This window comes from Nuphar pumila, chromosome 1, assembly GCF_984573655.1.
Source record: "Nuphar pumila chromosome 1, dmNupPumi1.hap1.1, whole genome shotgun sequence".
In the NCBI taxonomy this organism is placed as follows: domain Eukaryota; kingdom Viridiplantae; phylum Streptophyta; class Magnoliopsida; order Nymphaeales; family Nymphaeaceae; genus Nuphar; species Nuphar pumila.
The window spans coordinates 12118932-12141531 of record NC_143249.1 but is presented as its reverse complement, the minus strand read 5'-3'; the positions used below and the strand labels follow the sequence as shown (position 1 = coordinate 12141531).

Sequence of the window (22600 nt, the reverse complement as noted above, 5' to 3'; positions counted from 1 at the left end):
GATAACTATACATGATTATCTTGAACTCTTTGATATTGCCGACAATTTCATACTCTTTCTATTCAGAACTCTATTTTGACGAGAATTCTGAAAATCTGATATTCTTAACAATGAGAGTTCTGATAATTCGATATAATGAGAGTTCAGATAATTCAATATTCTTAACAAAAAGTAATTTTATATTTTATAATGTTTTTTATACTTTTATACATATTATTATTATATATTTTTCATTTTTCATATACTCCGATTTTTCGCAAGAATTTGTTTGAGAAAGCCGAGAACTTTCGAGATATGGTGAGACTTTTCCAGTAGCCAAGTTTTCCCCTGTGCATATCGGTTCTCGTGAGATGAAAAAGACAAAAATGCCCTCAACCGTGGTGGAATTCGTGGGCGGCATTTGGAGGTTCGCCAGAACATGACCAAATTTATGTTTCATGTGTGGGCCTGCGGAATCCGTGCAAAGCGTGATCTTGGTCACGTTTTCGGGCACGTCCACAACGCGCCCCCCAATCACAATGCTAAAAGGGTTAAAGACGACGACGACCGGTAAGGTCGCCGGAATACGCCGCTGGTAAACGCAGAGATTGCCGGAAACCTCCCCATCTTCTCTCTCTCTCTCTGAGCCGTTGGATCTGCGAGGATGGTAGGCGACAAGCGTCCGATGGACGACGACGACGACGACGACGACGGGCCTCAGGAGACTAAGAGGCAGAGGAGGCCTGGTTCTGGGAGGTCTTCTTCTTCTTCAGTTTTCTTTCTGTGCTTTCCTCCTCTTTTCTTCCTTCAAAATCTGATTTTTAAACCATTTGGCTCTGTTGGGGTTCTACGCTTTTTTTTCTTTCGGATTTTGGTCTCCTTGGGATTTTTAGTTTTCAGGGATGTGTGGTTTTCTTCTGTTCATTTCTTCGTCTTTCGAGGTTTTGGGGAATGTGGCTGGTTTTAGGCTTATATCCAAACTGTAATCAACTGAAACTTAGAGTTCTTTCTTTTTTCTTCCCTGAATTTTGCTTATTCCTTTACCAATTGTGCTCCTAAAAGCTTGTTATATGATAATTGAGGGGAACTACCTAGGCCGTTTGATCCATTTTGCCGTCGTATCCGGCCGCAATCACCTCTTCAGTAATTCTCCTTTTTGTTTTCTTCTTATTGCTCATGTTGGTTTAAGTCATGTTGCTTCGATTCGCATCTCCATGATACCTGTAGATGGAAAATTGCAAACTGAAACTTTGCATTTTCATAACTTGTTCTTAGTTCTGGGGAATCATATAGTCGATGAATTCATCAGGCTGGAGGTAGCCCCAGCTTGTGAGCAATGAGGCCAACTTTTTAGCTAGTGGGGTATGGGTGATTGGGTGTTGGGATAGCTTGAGTGAGCTCCCATGCTGCTAGAGTTGTCTGTTGTTGTCGTTGGTGACGTAGACAAATCACATCGGCCCCTTCGAAGGACCATTTCCTGTTGGAAACTGCTACCTGGTTGTGTGTCGGTTCTTGTTGAGTACTCAATGAAGGAGTTGTCCCTGCTTCTTAATTCCACTATCATTAGTTGTAGTTCCTTTCAGTTCTGCCTGGATTGTACCATAGTTGGTCGAGTGGCCGGTAAAACGGCCTCATAAGTCATAATGTGTAATCTGTTTGGAAATGGAAAGTGATTATGTGCCTGTGTTGTGGGAACTATTTTGTGCAATGCTTGGGTTGGCAAATAGTCTCCAAATTTCTATTAACTACCTGCAATTATCTATGCCTGCAAAACAGTATAATCATGAATAAGAAGTGCAACCTGTAAACTGATTGCTTAGGGAGTTTCAATTTCCTTCTTAACCTCATGTAAACAAATCAAAGGGCAGTGATCTCTGTATTATTTCAATCATCTCTGCCACTTTATCCTTCGTCTCTTGATTATTTTGCATCTTGCTGCTGCAAGGTCATATTCTTGTCTCTAGTGCACTGCCACGTGGAATTTGTGTTCAGAATTTCTGAAACCAGGCTTGCTTGTGCCATCGACCCACTTGTAATTTGATTATCAGAAATATCAGTACTTCTTGCTTTTCGGTTGGCATGCCTATCAAAAATCAAGTTGCTATTCCTTGAAAATTCCTTTTTTGGCATAATCTATCCTAACTTCTATTAGAATCTTCAAATCATGTTGGCTGAACCTACTAGCATACAGAGCCTTTCTAAGTTATTATACATATAGATGGAACTATCAATTGATGCCCTTTGCTGGTTTCTTCTTCTGGAAGAAAAGGAGTCTATTATCACCTTCAGATCTCAGGGCATTTGTTGCTTGTTAAGAAAATCATCCTATTCCATTCCAAAGCTGCAGTTATTGCATGAAAATGGGAAATTTAGAGTTCTTGTTTGGATGGCCTCATGTTTTGGATCCTTCAATTTTTTGTTCACTCATTCTTTCCCCAAAGAAAGGAATCATGATACTCCTCGCTTCCAAAACTTGATGGGAATCTCGATTCTCCCACACTTCTCCTATGCTTTCCACATGCTTCATCTATTCTTCTTATATGTTTTCTTAATGTACTTCTCATGTTTTTTGTGTTTTCTCTCATAATTTTCACTCACTTCCATGTGCTTTCTATAAATTGGCAGTCATCATTTTTAGATTTTGTTGAAAATTTAATTTTTACACTAAAAAATCATAAAATTTAAGAAGTCACTTTTATTTTAGTTTTTATTTGTGTTCCATTTTTATTCTCATCCAATTCTTATAATGCTTTTTTTATTCATCTTTTCCTGCTTCCTATACACTTTAAAATGCATCGCTTCTTGCTTCCTATACATTTTAAAATGCATCGCTTCTTGCTTCCGCTTCCCATATCGTTTTCCGCTTCCACTTCCTTGTCTGGAAACCTTGATCATGGCCACATAGAACATGATGTCTGCATACATCCAAATGCACATGCGCTATCTCATATTCCCATGCACTTTGATAGCTATGTCACATGGGTGCGGGTGCGGGGATGCGGCAAAAAGAAAAATTATATATATATATATATATATATATATATATATGGAAAAGTGCTACTGGAGTGCTGTGCGATCGTAGAATGCCATTGCGGTTGAAGGGAAAGTTTTATAGGACGACTATTAGACCCGCTTTACTATATGGTACGGAATGTTGGGCTGCCAAGAGACATCATATTCAAAAAATGAGTGTAGCTGAGATGCGGATGCTTAGATGGATGTGTGGAAATACAATAAAAGATAAGATTCGGAACGAAGAGATACGTAAGAAGGTAGGTGTTGCACCCATTGAAAATAAGATGCGAGAGAATCGTTTACGGTGGTTTGGACATATTCGGCGAAGGCCTAATGATGCTCCAGTTAGAAGGTTGGAGAAATGGGAAAATATATTAGTTAAAAGAGGTCGGGGTAGGCCTAGGAAGACTTGGATGGAGATGATAGGAAAGGATATGAATGCTTTGAACCTCACCGAGGACATGGCGTTGGATAGAAATGATTGGAGGAAAAGGATTCATGTGGAAGACCCAAAATGAATTTCTTTTTTGGTTCATATCGCTGACCCCTATTGTTTTGGGATGAAGGCGTAGTTGTTGTTGTTGTTGTTGTATATATATATATATATATATATATATATATATATAGATATATCTATATATATATATATAGATATAGATATATATATATATAGAGAGAGAGAGAGAGACTTATAACCAGTTTTTTTTTTGCTGGTGTGTTTGTTTGAAGACTTGTTACCCACGTTCTGCTTGTTGTGTACTTTGGCGCAACGGGACAAAATTGATGAACCGAAAGGATTGACAATCTGATCGACTCAGCCTGTTGCGTTCTGCTGACTGTCATGATTCAATCATGTCTGAAACTCCCTGGTCTTCACGAAAAAAAATATAAGCGAAAGGTTTGATGTGGTTTGTTGGAGAGAGAGTCTTCACGAGGCCTACGGCTCCACCGCCACTGCCACGCCACTGCCTAGGGTTCTTCAAATTTCATTTTATATACAGTTGCACACAGATCTCCGGTCTGGACACTGGATGACAGCTAAAAGAAATTTATTGGATTTGACATGTGGAAAAGAGAGGTCTACACCAGGCTACGGCTAGAGCACCCATCTTGTCAGGAGAAAAGTGAATACTAATAGCCACCAAGGCTACCACCACCATTATCATTTGTTATGGAGAGAGAAAATCCTTGACGAAGAAAGATCTGGATGGTTGAAGGATAAAGACTTCAAAAGGCTCTTGAATTTTGGTTTTAATTTTTGAGGAAGATGGATCATCATTTCCAAGTTTACAGTATGTTTTCCAACGCTGCGAATTCATTGTTTGGAGGCAGGAATAGCATGGGATGCCAACAAAGCTCGTCAGATGTTGTGGACACAAGTGCCCCCTTTATAAAACAAGAGGGGCAGTAGCAAGCATTCGGTCCTTTCATTCTCTCATCACTACCTGCAGGGATCCAGCAAGGGGTGGGGAGAGGTGAAGAATCTGAAAGTCCTCGTCAGGGAACAGGCAACTCTAAAGAGACCGAAGCTATCAAGGCCAAAATCAAAATCAAAATCCAGCAAGGGGTGGGTCCCCCTGCGTGGTCAGCTGTCAGCAGATTTTTTTTTTTAAATTCCGCAGCCCATTTCACAGGGCAAAATTAAAAAAAAAAACAAAAAACAAAAAATTGGACCAAAATGACCCTGGGTGCGGTCAACGCACCCAGGGTCAGGTTGACCGCACGCACACCCACATCGCGTCGACTCGGCTGCGGCACCTGTCTGGCCGAATCTCTGTGACATAGCTTGATAATGACCTCCCCATCTTCCTAGACTAATTTCCCCTTTTCTCAATCTCAACAACCTCAATTAATGTATCAAAGATCCTAAAATCATTTTCTAGACACAGTATCCAGTTGAACATTGTACCACTTAAAGTTCCTAAATTACTAATTTGATCGATCGTACATGTAACCATGGTCAACCAGAAGAATGAAGCTTGAGAGTTTTTCATTTTTATGAAAATTATTAGTGTGCTTGAATATGATCATGGTAACTCTCAGAATTTTCTTCATGTTCAAATAAATTAATTTCCCATTTTAATGTTCCATTGTAAATGGAAAATGGGGATTGATCGCCACGGAAGTGGGAAAATTCAAAAATTCACCAGTGCTATGGTAAACAAAGAAGATCGACATCGGGCACTGAAGGAGCAGAAAATTCCAGATCCTATAAGGTACTATTATCTAAGTGCAGATACATATATGTGTTTACGCATTTTCAAATAATGTTGGATATTCAATAATTTTAGGTACTACATCTTGGTCCTACTCTTTCTTCAGATGCTCATGCCTTCCTTTTACATTTAAGAGCAATCATTGCCCATATATTTTTTCTGGAACTTTGTCAATGTGTTCATCCCAGCTTGAGCTTCTTCAACTATCCACAACTAAATGATTATTTTGTTTTTCTTTTGGGTGGGCAGGATGGGGTTTGGGATAGAATGTCTAAGTACCTTGAATATGGTGTAGTATTTTATTGACTCAGAATTTCTATTATTATGTACTTTTTGTGTTATGTAGAAGTTAGTTATTCTTCCTGTTCAGTTAAAGAATCCTCTTGTTCTTTTCTCTGGAAAAGAGATGGTGACTGTAAGTGTGGGCTAGTCAACTAGTCGACACAAATACAAGTGCTGACATAGGTATGGTGGGCATTTTTAAGTATTTTGTTTATGTGTTTGTGCATGCATGTGTGTGCGTCTTTCTTTTTTGATTGGCAATTATCTTAAACTGTTTTAGGCTTTTAGCCCTTGTTGCTTGTATAATTCTGTCAGGTCATCCTTCTGGGAATTTCCCCCCTTCTTTCCCATATACATTTATTTAGTTCTTGTTTCGTGTTTGTACACTTCTTCATTTTGTTCTCTGGTATTTTAGTTCAGTTTAACTTATTTCTTGCAATTGGGATGTTTGATTGAGTTAATTTCACAGTATCTGAGATAGATTTCCATTTGTGCCACTGTTCTTATTTCTGTATATGTCATAATCTTTGGGAACTGTTAGTATTATTTAGTGAGGGTATGCTGTCTGAGGGAAACTGTTGCAAGGAGAGTCAACCCTGTCGATCGAACGTGATCAACGCTGGAGGAAGGCAGCGACAAGGGGTTCTTCATTGATTGCTCCTCCTCTAGTTTGTCCATTGAGCTGAAAACCCCCTTCCCATTTATTTGAGGATCGTCGGAGGGAACACTAGCCACGCGCGTTGCCATGAGTTTGGGATCTCCGGCCCCACGCCTTTGTCGAACGATCAAACCCTACGGCCTTGCTGCAATGTCAAGGGAGCGGAGGGATCTTAGATTAGTTGTACCATGTGGCCTGTCAAACCGGCATGCCTCTTATTTGTACGTGGTCTTTTGCTATTCTCCAGCACTGTGTTGTGTTTCTGTCATTACATCTTTTCTCTGCCTCTCTTGTAAACCTTTGAACTTTTTGTGCTTTCTTAGTGTAGCAATGTAGCTTACTTTGTAGGTTACTATTTCTGCTGTTGTTTATCTTGGTTCTTTTCTACCGTCCAACCCACTTATAATCATTCTTCTGGGAGGTAACACCCACTAGATGTTTGCCATATTTGTTATGCTTCTGACAGAAAAAAAGGGCTGGTCTTTTTCGTTAAGATCACATTTGGAAGAAAGTGGTGATGGTGACAGAATACACATGATGCCCAATATTCATCATGCTACAAAGACAGGAATCCTTAATAGTGTCTGCTTATAATATTATAATTATCTGGAGAAATATAGGAGTTTTACTTTCAATAAACTAATCTTCATAGCTTCAACTGAAAGAGAAAGGGGTTAAGCCTCATGTCTTTTAAATAAAAAACCTTTTGAAGTTTAATTTTTGAAGAATTATAGTGAATTACAATTTGTTTCCACAAACAAGCTAACATGCATTTCTTTTAGTGCATTGGACTTTTTCTTTTTGATAGGCAAGCTGGGGGATAATCCCCATGGGATTCAAACCTGTGACCCCTTGGTTGTGGTAGTGCAACCTAACCATCCATCTATCTCATTCAACCCAACATTACACTAATTTAGCAACCTCAAGAACTAGTACCTGGAAAACATGAACATTTGGTAGGTGTACAACCAATAAAACTAATGATGACATAATATTATTTATAATCACAGTAGTTCAGATAGCTTCCTTCAAATTCTCTTGAGTAAGATGACAGATTCTTCAGCAGCAGAAGGGCAAAAACAAGGTTATAATGTTAGTAGTGGCACTAACTGTGTCCCACCCCTGGCCACTCGGGGGAGGAGGGGAGAAGTAGCCTCAGAAAGAGGGTTTACAAGCTCAGGACATGGGATTGGCAATTATTCCTCTCTTAGGATGACCCAAGTATCCAATCAAATATACCTCTTACTATAACTTCTGAACAGGTGATTGATCAGGCAGTCATAGCAGTTGGATTGCTTCTTTTACAAAACCTATATACTATTCAATGAGTTAATTCCTTCTAGTTTCAAACTATGATTGATGCCATTGCCAATATAACGTATGGTTATAAGATGCCTTCTTATTGCACATTGAGAAGAAGGATTCTGAATCAAGTTGTTGCTGAAGTAAAGCAGTAGTATGGTGAGTATACAAAGTCTTGAAAGATTACAAGCTGCACTATTATGACAGATGGATAGACAAATAATAATAGGTAAAATCTGGTAAACATTTTTTGGTCTCTTGTCCTAAGAGAGATGTATTTTAAGGTTTATTGATATGTCAAACAAACATAGGATGAGTTGGTCTATATGTTTATAGAGGTGATAGAGGAGGTTGGGTCTTTCAATTTTTTGCAGTTCATTACTAATAATGGAACAAACTTCAAAATTGCTAGGAGGATGGTCCAAAGGCATTAAATGAGTTTTATTTGGCACCTTTGTGTAATACACTGTATTAATCTCATACTTTAAGACACTTAAGAGATGGACAAAATTTTATATGTGATTGAGACCTGCAAAAAGATCACAAGATTTGTGGTGGAATCAATAATTTCAAATGCCATCTCACTCTCCTGACCTTCCAAAGAGTGTTCGGGATGAAAATGAAGGAGAGCTTATGGTTATGTAAACCAATAGTTCAGGTTGCATCACCATTGCAAGAGGCACAACCTACAATGTCATTGCTAGAGGTCATTTCGGATTACAAGGATGAAAATGAAATTATGTCAGTAGCACAACCTGCAGAACCACTACCAAAGATCAGTTTGGATTCCAAGGATGAAAATGAAATGATTGATGAAGGTCCTTTGTCACTCGTTGCAAGAGGATATTCTGCATTCCATAAAGGAATTGATATAGATCTACATTCAAACATTGAAAACGAAGAAGCATTTTAGACTTAAGTTTAGGGTGTTTAGGGTTAAATTGGAAAAACTAAAATATTAGGAATTTAGGATATTAGATGAAATGTTTTTTGTGCCATAAACTATGAAATAAGATTGAAGTAGTTTAATTTTAGAGTTAGGGTGACTAATTATATTGCTTTCTTTGTTTGATATATTAGATGATTTACATTTTTCTTATTAGTCATGAATGCCATATACTGCTTATTATCTTGGTTCTTAGGTGTTTTGATGTTTTATGTGATTGATTGTTATTTGTGATGTGATATCTTGGCCTGGTTTTGTGGTTAAAAGCATTGTTCCTTGCATTTTTTTTTTGAAATTTCCTTTTTCTTTTAATTTTTTAAGAAAATCTTTGCGGCTTGTATGAAACATGTCCTATTTTGGGCTTGACCGATATGGGCATCAGTATGCTTTTTACAACCTTGCTTGGTGGTGCAAATAATATGGCATTCTTGCAATTACAACTTGAACTGATTTAAAATTATAGCCTTTTATTTTAATTTAGTCTAAAAAGTTTTCACTGGGGAACTTATTTCAAGATTTTTTTCAATAGGCATAGAGAAAAATGGTGAAATGCTGGAAGAACATGGAGGTTCATATTAAATTCAATTTTATATATGCCTTGTGAACCCTTTGATAGATCAAATTAGAGCTTGCAGCAAAATTAGAGACCTGCTGAGGACTCTTTCAAACTTGAAAGCTTTCACTCAATAAAATGAAAAAAGAAGTCAAAGTATCTAGAGAAAGGGTCCTTTCCCATTGTTTTTGTCTTGGCATTATTACACCTACTGCATGTACAATGTATTCAAATATTATGAATGAAGGGACATTACCAACTCCGATTCATTCTTTAGCACTGTTTTCTTATTGCGTGCAAACTTTGATCCATAAGGTAAGTGCTTTCATTGTCTAGTGATCACCCTTAAGGCTCTGTTTGGGAGAAGGCACTTGGAGGGATTTGCAAGGAGTTGGGAAAAGTGCAAATACAGGATTTCAATGGAAATGGTTTTCAAGGGAGTTTTGAACTCCTATTGTTTGGAAACATTAGTAAATCCATGAAGGATTCAGGCTTTTAACTCCTAATTCCTTACCATATTTGGAGAGCATTTTAATGTAAAATAGAATTTGATTGGAGTCCCATCAGATCAAATGCATAAAAAAATTTGTATTTGGTTAAAATCTATCAGGTTTTATTGAAGCATTCACCTTCAATAAAAAATAAAATGGCCAAAAAATTAGTACTAAATGCATCAGTGCAATTAAAATTTGAGTTAAAATTTTAATTAAATCCATTGAAATATCAATATCAAGCATCCTAAAATAGTCATCCAAAAAATAAGAATATAATAGAAGTTAACAAAGGACTACCAATGGTGCATTTGGCCACCTATTTAAACAAGAGATAAAACTCATCAACTTGTTGGAAAAAAAGGACATCAAAATATCATGATAAAACACAATGTTTTTGGTTGTTCAAAAAATGGTGATATTTTAAAAAATATTGCTACATTTCACATGTAATACCTTTTTCCACCACTCCACTTGCACAATCACATTTGGTTAGATAAGGTTAATATCGATATTAAAAAAAGCAAAGCACCAAACTTGACAAGCAGTTATTTGGTTTTACACAAACCACCTCAAAACAAAGTCAGGCACCTGCTGGAATGCACCCATCAGATTCCACCTTATTCAGGGAGTTGTAAATACCCCCTCCCCGTAGAGGGAGCCGAAATTGAGGTTTTATGGAATTTGGGTTTGGCGGATTCTTAGCCGAACTTCACGCTTCCATTTGCTTCTCCCAAACATCCTCCAAATTTTCTTGGAGTGGTCTACCTCAGATAACTGTCTCTGACACCATTTCATCTTCTCCAACACCTTCCTCCCAAACACAACCTAATATCTATCTAGGCAGTAATATCTTTCAATAATAATATCATTTAATTTGCTTGATTACTAGGATGATGAGACATTTGTGTTCATGGTAGAGTTTGGTTGCACTTTTTGATCTTTATCTTGTCTTTTCTCTTCTTTCTTCCAGTGGTGCATCTAGAGGAACTTTAACGACCGGTTTCGTGCAAAGGCTTATCTCAGCAATGGAGCCTCTTCTTCATGAAAATGTATGTTTTTTCAATGTCCCATTAGTATGCTTAATTACTAGTGTTCTGCACTGAAATATTTTCAGCTGAGATATTCTTTCTTACATTAGGTTCACTTTCAATCATTATTACACTTTAAAGAAACAGTGTCATGAAAAGCAGACAGAAAAGTATGAAGTTTTCCTATAGTTTACTTGGCAAAGCACACAAGTATACTAGATATTTTGAAGAGCAGCAATGTCCGTTGTTGCCTGCATAACTGTTAACTTTTGTGTCAATGTCCTTACTTATATGGATGCTGTTAGATATGTTCTTTTTATTTGTATATTTTTTGCTAGGCCAAGGGAGAACACCTCCCCTGCCCCCTGCCCCCTCCCCCCTTCCTTTGACTGCACATTGGTAGGCCTCCGGTTGGTAAAACCCTTGAGGTCCCTCCTGCCCACAAGGGAGTACACCCAGCTTCAACCTTGCAGCAAGGGACACACCTCATAGTTTTTGAACTGTGGCCATCCCATATCAAGTGATAAACCATGGTTGCCCCTATGCAAGAAGGCAGATCCCTTGTCGCCGAAACTAGGTCTAGTTGCAATTGCAAAGGTGAAACTAGTGGTGCATCCTAAGAGAAAATAGCATGCTGGAATTTCCAAATCACCCCCTTACATGGAAGAAAGAGAATCTAATGTTTAGCCTGTGTTGCTTCTACAAGTCCTTGCTGGCACAAGATGTACAAATAGGTGGTGAAACCCCAGAACTCAAAAAGAGAAGCTACTCAGGAATCTGTATTTCTCATCCCAACATGATATGCCCCTTTTTCTAACATGTAATCCTAGAGTTGACAAACCCTAGTGCCCTCATAACCCCCTTGGAACTATGCCACTGTTTCTGTAGGGATCTGAGTGCCCCTACACTCAATGCTGACCTGTAGTTCAGATGTTATCGACCAACTACTTTGGAATAGCTTTTTGTTAGAAAAACTGCTCTTAGTGTGTGCATGACAGTCTCAACTAACATACATAAACATGTTCATTATTTTGTCGTCCTTCATGGATACATTTATATATTGCATAGTTGGTATGCTAATGCTATTTATCCGTCGTCCATCAATGTAAGACATCCACAGTTGCGCCTGTTCCCCAAGATGGAGATAGAGCTGGTTGGACAACTAGTCGTGATCAGTTCTTTATTAATTTGTTGCTTGAACAAACTAGTAGAGGCAGAAGAACTAATTCGAGTTTTACAAAGGATGCCTGGAAGTCGATCTTTCTCGCCTTCAACAAAAAATTCAATTTGAATTATACCATTTCTCAATTAAAAAGTCGCTATAGAAGATTAAAAACCCAATATAGGATGATCAAAGTGCTTCGAAGTCTAAATGGATTTGGCTGGGATGACGAATTGAAGGTGGTTACTGCATCTGAGAATGTGTGGGAGCATTATATCTCTGTAAGTTTTTGTTGTTGGAGGTACTTTCTGTCACATGTAACTGACTTTGTCGTAAAAAACTATTTCATTAAAACATTTGTATCATGGTGTTGAATTCACAGGAACACCCAGATGCAAGGAATTACAAGAGCAAATACTTTCCTTTCTATGATCAATGTGCCATTTTGTTTGATGGTAAATACCATATATCTAAAAATCTTTTGCATTTAGTGAAAATATACAAATGAATAAATGAACCATACACAGGAAAAAGAGTTGGACGTGGAACAATGCCTATGGTACATAACGGGCTAATGCAAGAAGACACGTATGCAACAGTCAACACAGTCGCACCGTATTCTACTGATGAAGCAAGCTGTGGCGATGCAATGCCTTGTGAAGTTCCAGAACAGCAAAAGCATGGAGATACCACTTCATCCAGCAGCCATGAGACAAGAGTCTGGTCAAGCCCTCGGCATAGGATCGCTGCAGCATTAGAGAATATAGCATTTGAGTTTGCAGACAGTAGATCAGTTCTAAAGATGGTCTCAGAGGATGATATTTCTTTTCGACAGTGTGTGGTAGAGCTCCAAAACATTGATGGACTAGATCCTGAGGACTGTGTGAAGGCAGTGTCTATTCTCAAAGACCCTCTTAATCGAGTTGCATTTTCCACTTTGAATGACGATCTTCGTCGAATGTGGTTAATTAATGAACTTGATCAATTTAGGTAACCATATATTTCAGAAGTGTTGGGTTTCAACAATTGAGTGGTTTGGGATTGTTTTATTGGGCTAGCTTTAGACTTTTTTGTTAAGGTTTCATTAATTTGTTTTGATAATTGCATGCCTTATTAGTTGATAATTGCATGCCTTATTAAACACTAATTGTACATTATGGTTAAGGGTGTTCATTGGGCCGGGCATGGGTAGAGCCTGTAAAAGCCCGTTTTAGGCCTAGAAATTGGCCTGATCCTGCTATTGACCCGGACTTAGGTCTAGCCTAGTTGAGCTTGAACCTTTAAATTAAAGTGGACCTGGTTTCATAATGGGGTAGGGGCAGCTTGTCCAGTTGGGGGCCTATTATGAAAACTTTGTTATCTGAGCGTAGTGTAGTGGTTATAAGGTTGTATAAAATCTCATTATAACATTATCATTATAAATACAAGGATCGGCCAAGTTGTAGCTGAAAATGGCATCAATGTTCATTTGGTATTATTCTAAGCTTTCTATTGAAGTACAGTTTGTTATACTTTATAAATTTACAGTTCGTCTGATGTTGAAATGTTGATTATACGATGTGCCAGTCTGAGCCTGTCACAAAGACACGAACACAAACTGGGACCTGATACAAATACGAGACAAAAATTTTAAAAATGAGGACACAAGGACACAGATTTTATAATCATTTAATTGATTTTAAAAAATTATAAGATAATACTCGTATGTGTCATAACGTGTCACGTGTCCTCGTGTCTATCTGTGTCAGATCTAAATGGCACGTCCTTGTGACACGGGTATGAGCAAATAGTAGGCTAAACTTACAGTTCATTTTATTCAGACTGTTCCCATGCCGGTTTTTTGTTACATCAGTGTATTTTTATTTTTTCCTCAACTTGATCGTTTTTACTTATGAAAAATTTTAGCAAATAATTGCCTGACTGTACATTAATATTTCAAAACCCTGCTATTCAGCTGACCATGGGAAGGTATACTAATAATTCCATTATTTACATCGTAGAACCTTAACTTTGGTGTATCAGACGTGCCAATACCCAACATTGATTGGTACGAAACTAATTTTGAAAATGATGCTAAATATTTAAGAGCCCTTTTTTCGGTTAGGTCCGAATAAGACCTTATAAAAATCCTACTTTCAAGTATTTTTTGCTCGATATGAGTGGTTAGATATGTTTACCATTGCTTATTTACTAAGAAACAAGCCTTCTTTCAAATTGATTTGACGTGACAATATATGAATAATTTATCATCAAATTTTAATATAATATCAATTATAATCTTTTTACCTCTTTAAAATATACATCTGAGCATAAAAAGATCTTAATTCAAATACCTGTTACATCTATATTGAGTAAACAATGATAACCACATCTGACGGTTCAAATCAAACAAAAAATACTTCAAAGAACGATTTTTGGAGGGTCCCAAGGATACCGGATGAAAAAGGGGTAGGATCATCACCTTATAAAAAGATCAGGTGCAGTATGATTGCACAAATATTTGTGCATTAAGCACCTGATCACCCTCCATTTTGGGTTTAGGTGTGCGACCCAAGACCTGATGGAGGGCGATGAAGTGCTTAATGCACAAAGTTTTGTGCAATCATATTGCACCCAATCCGGACTCTCTTTATAATAAACCTCTGAGAATTTTTGTGCAATAAATTTCACCGGGCAGCCTTGCTAGGGCTATGGCCTACGGTTCTCTCACAAGAATGACCATGCCCGACGGCCAGCAAAAGCAGTGGAGGTTAATTGGCCAAACTCATAGCTAGGTGGAGCCATGTGAGGATCACGTTCTCAAATGAGATGAATGGAGGAAGGCAGGTCTTGGTGGTGCTTCTTCTTACCATGACTCATGAGTTAGGTGGGTGCTCACCAAGAGCCCAATACTTGGCCATCTCAAACAAGGATCCCATAATTTCCTCCCAATTTCTCCAAGTTGGGTTACAGTAGAAGCACACTTTGCCCAGAGAAGAGCTCTCTATTAATTCATGCAATTTCTGCAACGTATAACATCTGTAAGCAATTTCTATCATAAATCCACATTTCATGAATCCAACTTTTTTCTTTTTGCAGGAATTTTCATTTAGAGAACTACCTTTTGTCTGATACTCCAAAAAGATTTCATTTTCTTGAAAACATATTTGAAAACTTAATTTTTCATGAAACTGTCAAATAGGGACCTCAAGTTAATTCCACAAAAGTTGTTTTTAACCTTTGGTTTAAAAGGGTGTGGTTTGCCTATCTTCTATGCCACTTATAAAGGAAGAAATATTGGCATCAGGCTACCAAAATGCTTTACGTTTTTAACAATTTTAAAATGACAATTCTATTCCAGTTGGGTTGCACGTCATTTTTAAATGTGTTTTTAACTTTTTAGTTTTACGAAAAATTATCACGTCAGGAACCTTTTCTTTTTTAATTTTTTCAAGTTTTTGGTCACTTATGTCAAATGCCATTTATTGAGCTCTCTCTCTCTCTCTCTCTCTCTCTCTCTCTCTCTCTCTCTCTATATATATATATATATATATATATATATATATATATATATATATATATATATATATATATATATATATATATATATATATATGCCCGATGAGCCCAGCCGACCCTGCTATCCAAGGCCCGGGTTTGGGGTCAAGTTTTTAGGCCTTGGCTCATTAGCTACAGGGCCAATACCCATCCCGTTATATATATTGAGCGTGCCCGGGTCGACCCACGGGCTACCAGGCCAGCCTGACCAAGCCATTTATTTTTTTTAGTAATATAAAAATTAAAGAAATTAGGTAGTTGCATAGTAACTTGGTAACTATTGCTATTTACTTAATTAGTTACATTAATTTTATGGAAATAAGAAAGACAATTAGTTGGGTACATGGGAAGCTGTTAATTATCAGTATTTACCTAATTAGTTATACTAATTTTATGAAAAATAAAAAGATAATTTTATGAGAACACTGGTTTATTTAAAAATTAGGTTTTCTGACATCACCCCCCCCCCCCCCCACCCACCCACCCACCCCATCTTTTTATCACCTTGATCGTGCAAACTGCAACTCCATCATCAAGTTTGGTTATGGATTCATCAAAAGATTTGGATAATGATACTGATTCAGACTTTTAGTGAAAGATGGTAAATTTGTTGTGATTTGTAATTGTAATTAGAATATCTGTAATTAATTTTAAATATTTTTGCTTTGTTTTTTTTTAGGTTATGCTGCGTAATGGATAAAACCATATAAGTGGATTGAAGAAACCATGCTGTATTGCATTGGATGATTAGAATTCAAGATCATGCTTTATGTTATTTTGAAAATTTGATGTTATTTATTTGTTCGAAGATGAAATATTTAGCTATGAACTTTTCATTTGGATACTTTGAAGATTATTAGATGTGAAACTCTGAATTTTATGTTTTTTATTTAATTTATTTTTTTAGTATTCTAAGAATTAATTTATAAACTTTATTTGAAAATAACCTACAAATGGGTTTGGGCCGAACTAGACTGACCACCTAAACCTTGGCCCATTGGGCTGCACTTCAAACCCGAGCCTGTTAGGAACCGGACTAAAACCAGGTCTGTTAGGGGTAGCTCAAGAGAAGTTGACGCCCTAAATTTTTTTTCATTGTACATAAAAATTATATTATTTATTAAAGGGCTTGTACCTTTTTTTCTTAAATTCTTAATATTCTCCTTATTCACTAATTGTGTTTATATATATATATATTCATCAAAACCACTGCTAAAAGTCCTTTTTTTTAAAAAAAAAAGGCATGCTGTGTTACACCGCACATCCGAACGGTTTGAAGGAAAACCTGTTAGAAGATACGGGTGTATATATGATAGTCTTCTCCATTTTATTGAGAGGCCAGTGGGCACTGGACCGGGCAGCCCCGGGCCTAATGGGTGGGCCATGGGCTAGGTTTTCTTAATGGGCCCACCCCAACAGGGCCTTGGGCCCATCCTGTTAATTGACGTGCCGGGCTTTGACTGGTCCGGGCTGGGCTGGGCCCACCCCTAATTTTGTTCTCTACTTCTTAACGAGATAAAAGTTAATCGGTGGGAGCTGGCCTGGATCTAGTTGGATCCGGGTCCATGTTTTTTGCATCCAACCACGCATGATTTGAAGAGGTCCCAGGGTCCAGGTTTTACATAACAACAAGGCACAACGCTAACGAAAAAAAAAGGTTACATTTAAAATTGTCGAACTTTATTTGGATCTCAGGTCAATCCACACTATGCAAGAAATTTTTGAGTGGGTCATGGTTCGAATCCAATTATCAATTGGACCCTGTATGCACTAACCAACATGTTTATTTCAGCCTTTTTTGGTGGTTTAGATCTAATTAGTAATGGGTCAAAACCTGGTATCCACGTACAACTCGGCCCAAATAGGTGGACATTGCATGGATTCGGTTTGGATATAGGTAATACTGCATTCAATATAGTGGGATGTGACACGTGACACAATCGGGTTAAGGGTCTGCTTAGCTTAAAGTGGCACCTTGGATACACTTCCCACATGGTCGAATTCGGATGTTACCAGATCCGAATTCGAATGTAGAACTGTAAAACTGAAACCGACTTTTTTAACTTGCATTCAGCCGAGAAATAGCATAATAGGTGTCCATTAAATTAAATTTCATCAGATTAGAACCACCCGTGAGAAATTATCAGGAAACTAGCTAGACGAAAATGTCAGAAAATTAAACCTTTTATTGGAATTTTTATAAAATTGAATTCAAAAGAGACCTCTCAAGTCGAATTGCCTTCATCTATTTTTATCTCATCAACGTGTACGTGTACAAAATGTTTAACAAAATTACACTGCTACCCTCTGTGTAATGGGGGCTGTTATTATCATATAACAGAATCATTATGTCATTAAAAATTTGTTATAACTACGTTAAAATTTTATACCGGTTTAGAGGCCGTTCATCTTGAGATCAACGGCATCCAGGTGGGATCTGACGGCACACTCTGACCTGGTCCTATCTTGTTTTTGGGTGCAGTTCATTTTGATGATGAACAGAATCCATGGTTTAAATATTTGTGCATTAAGCACCTGACCACATTTTGTGAGTTACGAGCTCGCCAATCTGTGGCTCATTGAATTCTATTGTGAGCTCTTATAGCCCTCTATTCAATTATTAAGATTCAACATCTTTTATTTTGCCATATTATATGGCAATTGATGCATATGATATCGCAGCATTTCATAACAAAACATGCACCAAATAAACTATGTACAATAGTAAGAATTTTATCAATATCTAAATATGATATTTTTCTTATATGCTCTGAGTTATTTTTTTACATAGATAAGTTGATTTTTTATCATCCATTTTTAAGTATAAGGTTTTCACACATGCTATGAGTTATTTTTTACACACTTATATGAATTTTTTCATTATTTATATTCAAGTATGAGGTTTTTGCACATGTAATAAGTTATTTCTTATATAGCTATGTGTATTTTTTTTCATTTTTAAGCATGATGTTTTTAACACTTGTTATAAGTTATTTTTTTATCATCATATGAACCATGACTATTTTTACATATAGTATGAATTTAATCATAAAATCATTATTTCATGCACTCATTTTCTATAAGTATATAACTTTCTTATTATGTCAAGATTTAAATTATAACCCTTAACGTGTAATATCATATTCATATAAATACAATATTGTGGGTCTTATTTAGTCATGAAGTTCTTATGGTTCTTCCATGATCATACCATCGGACATCGTCATCTCTACATGTACACTAGTAGAGTACTATGAATTTTTATCAACTTATAAATTCAAGATAAAATATGATTTATCAAACATAACAAATACTTTCACTTTTAAAATTTTTACTATAGTCAATAATCCCACTATCCATGTACATCATCATCACATGCAATATGTTTTAACTTTCATCAGGTAAACCACTACTTGATATATTTAGATCCAAATAGACATAAATATAAATACCATTATGTTGTGTAATATGCATAAAACTTCTAAAGCATAAAAAATATTCATTCATGCATTCAAACAAACAAATCAATCATGATTATATATCATCATATAAAAATAAAATATATTCACCTGCATGTGTAAAATTATAATTCAGATTGTACTCTTCTAATGCATTACATTTAAGCAATATATGCATTAAGCTATTACAAACTAGAAGCAACATAAGTTCTCATATCCACATTCAATTTGGATATTTAATATATCCATATCCAATGTGAGTTGTTATTTTTAATCCAATAAACATTTGGATATACCAAACATGATAAAGTCATTCATAAGCAATAAAATCATGTCAATATATAAGTTCAGATCCACACTTATGGATCCATTCAAAAAATCAAAAACTAACTTGAGGTGTTATCATCAAGCCTAACATGATATATAGTAAAAATAGATCTACATGCAAGCTTAAGCAAAACCATAAATCACAAAGGATTTGTTCATAATCCAAATCCATATCCTTATATTCCAAATTTAAATGGATCAATCATACATTCAGTATTATACTTATCTGGACCTATCTGGGTTAAACTAAGATACATACACAATATATTATTAGGTTCAAATATCTAACTTGATACTATCCAGATCTAACATAAAACCTAGATAAAATCTAGACCCATACAATATATCAGTCAATATATTTAATAGATTCGTATATGGTTCAAATCTGGATCCATACAGAATAACTGCCATTATACTAAGTTGGAACCATAATAGATCCATATAATAAAACAAGAGCTATCCAAAAAGCATACTCAAAAAAATATTTTTGAATCTCATGGTGCCAATATGAATCCAACTCGTGTGTATCATGTACAAAATTTACACTATGAGTTTTGAATCATAAAACAATTCCAAAACATAATATATATACTTGATCCATGTTGAGTTATTTGCTCAATATTTAAATAACTTGAAAACTCATAAGATGACATATTCAAGTATAATAATTGGGTAAGCAGGTCCAATTGGTTCAATCGAATCCAATGGTGTCACTTGGATTCAAACTTATTAACTGAATCTATTTAAATCCATTCAAATTCAACCAAATCTAGTATGCATTATTGGATCCAACAAAGTCTATGTCACCTTATATGATCCAAAGATATGGTCCAATGGATTATGATCTAATACAACTTGATTCATTGTAAAAACTGAATCAATAAAAGGCCATATCAAATATATATAAATTAGAACCAAAATAAGATTCACACCACAAAAGCAAAGACTTATCCATAATTAAATTTAAAAATATTTAAGATACTACTATCGAGATCCATCATAAAATTGGCTAAAAAAATGATATTCATACAATTAAAAGATTCAAAGAGGTACTAATCAAAGCACACCTACACGTAATCAATTATACCAATAAATAAATTATAAATCACATCATACTAATCTGTATGTAAACTTACTCTTAATCAGTTTTTGTGTCAAAATAAAGTATAGGGAGGTTTTCAATAAATCAAATTATGTTTCTATAAAATTTAAAAAGTTAGAAGACTGTTATGGGAAAAAACAACAAACTAGAACCTTGAAGCAAAATTTTTAAAACTTGTTGAGTTAAACAATAAAGTTCAAGTTTTTTTTTCTGAAATTTCAGGAAGTTCAAGGGTCTATTTTTAGCATGTTTCTAGAATTTTTAAAAAACAAGGTCCCTACTTCAAAAAATAGAGAGGCATAGGCATAATTAACTAGAAAGAGCACAGGTAATAAAATATTTGTTTATTGAAAGGAAGTAACGAAAAGAGAAAAGGCAATACATAAAATTACTCAAAATAAAATGATTTTGAGGGTTTGCCGACCCTTCTAAAACCCTCTACTTTTTTTTTAACCTTTTTTTTTAACTTTCTACTCATTCTTGCAAAAAGGAGAGCCTTTAGGGTTTTCTTTATGAAAGGGGAAAACGTGAGAGAGAAGAAAGGGAGCGGCTGGCGGCGGGGTCTCCCACCACTTCCTGTCTCTGATGGCGACCATCGCCACTGCCCCTTTCACCGGAGGTTCAGCCGACCGGCGACAGTAGCCGCTCTTCTCAAACAGAGCCACTGGCTACAACCGACAGTTTCTAATTTTTTTGATGGTGCAACCTTTTTTCTCAGGTGGCACCACCAAACTCAGTGGACGATTTTTGGGTTCTTCGGCAGACACCGCCTCCCCCCGGTCTACAACCCCTTCCCTCCAGCATCGGGAACTGTCGTCTGGCGGGGATGGCCTTCCAACAGAGGCCCTCCCTCCTCTGCAGCTTCTTTCATCGCCCACCACCTGATACGACGGACTTATGGTGGCCATGACCCCCTGTGTCTCCGTCGCCCATGGACAGATCGGTGACCCTACGCCCTCTATCGACGCTGAGAGGTGCTAGCTGCGAACTCCAGGCGTCCACTCGTCGCCGTCTAGGATCTTCCGTCTAGAGATCAATTATGCATCAGAATCCGGTAGATTGTTAGTGAAGTTGATGCCTATGCCCATCGATCGATGATCTACAACGGGCAGCGATCTGGCTCGATCCAAATCGGTGATCTCTATACTGAGGAGGAGGGAAAGATCCTTGTGGAGCTAAAGATTCCAGCAGAAAATAACACTGGTCCCTTGAATCTCCTCTTCGTCTGCTGATGGAGTTCGAACATTGACTCTGCCTGTTAATAGTTTAGAAGGGCTGCTGGTGGGGAGGAAGAAGGCATAGAGAAGAAGAAGATCGATGTCTCCGGTGCCACCAATGAACCCACCGATGACCCAGTCTTAGGATAGGCCATCTCTCTCTCTCTCTCAGTTTATCTCCCCTCTGACTGTTTTTTTTTTCGTACCCTAAGAAGCTTGTTTCGATTAACCGGTTTGAGAGGCTGCTCGCGTTTTCCAGTGATCGATTTTTCATTTTACAGACTCTGCGCACACTGATAACCCTCTGATACCATAATTGTTTTTTGAGATCGAGGTGTGCATAGTGTGAGGGAGAGAAAAAGACAAGAGGGGATTCAGGTAAACAACCTGCTATTGCTTGGTCATTGCTTGCAGTGCTTAAGGGCCAGGGATTTATAGTCTTCACTTGGGTAGTTATTTTTTTGCCTTGAACAAGGATTTTAATCTCATCAAGTCTCACATTTTTTGAGTTACCAGCCCACCATTGTGTAGCTCCTTGAATTCCATTATGAGCCCCTATGACCCATTAGATTCAAACATCAAGATCCAACAGAAACCACGGCCTCCAGGATCGGAGACCTAACCACCTTGGCTCTTTCTGCCATACTTAGGATCAGTGTCATAGTAGCGTAAAACTCAGTTGGCATACCCCTTACCCCCATAAGGTGAGATGTTGGAAACTGTGATGCACATGGTGTGAATGTTGGTGAAGTAATAAGTCAGAGGTTGGTGAAATCCTTCACCACTGAAAGGCTAGTGGACCATGAGTGTCAAGTCCGGCAAGTGTACTAGTGGGAGTGACAATGGGCCAGAGGAGATCTAGTTGTGGACGCCAAGTTGGGACACTTAAACTGTGGATGTGCATGGGAAGGCCAGAATGTTGGAGAAGCAAGAGTATGGAGTTTGGGGACTATGGTTGTGATGTTGGAATGGCTCACGTGGGGATGACCAATGGACTGTTAAGTGTCAAATCAAACCCGGTTGTGGTCGGTCAATCTGGACCCCGGTGGACCTGGTTGTAGTTGGGACCTTAAGTCGAGCTACTCTTTAATTTTTTTTTTCTTGTGTGTGTGTGTGTGCTAGATCATAAACCTAAATTGTTTTGCTTTGCATACCCAATCCTTCCTTGGTTTTAGACCAGGATCGTTTATAGACCTGATTAATAAACGCATGAAGTGCCCAATCCACATATCTAAGATTTAGCATCCAATGCTTGCCTAATAAACAATAGTTTTTTTATTAAGATACATCTTACAAAAAGAAAGTGGTAGAGAAGTATTGTAAG

General features: G+C 37.1%; 1 protein-coding gene across 2 annotated transcripts; it reads left to right on the top strand.

Annotated features, from left to right (window-relative positions):
- Positions 1 to 497: 497 nt before the first annotated feature.
- LOC149847985 (uncharacterized) lies at positions 498 to 12658 on the top strand. 2 transcript variants are annotated; one of them, XM_090012370.1, is made up of 5 exons: positions 498 to 735; positions 10416 to 10494; positions 11584 to 11916; positions 12018 to 12090; positions 12163 to 12658. In XM_090012370.1, the coding sequence occupies exons 1-5, from the start codon at positions 644 to 646 to the stop codon at positions 12627 to 12629; spliced, it is 1044 nt and encodes a 347-aa protein (XP_089868496.1). In that variant the 5' UTR covers positions 498 to 643; the 3' UTR covers positions 12630 to 12658. The 2 variants fall into 2 exon arrangements, with proteins under 2 accessions (XP_089868496.1, XP_089868434.1); XM_090012308.1 differs by lacking the exon at positions 498 to 735 and adding an exon at positions 5485 to 6371.
- The last annotated feature ends 9942 nt before the right edge of the window (positions 12659 to 22600 follow it).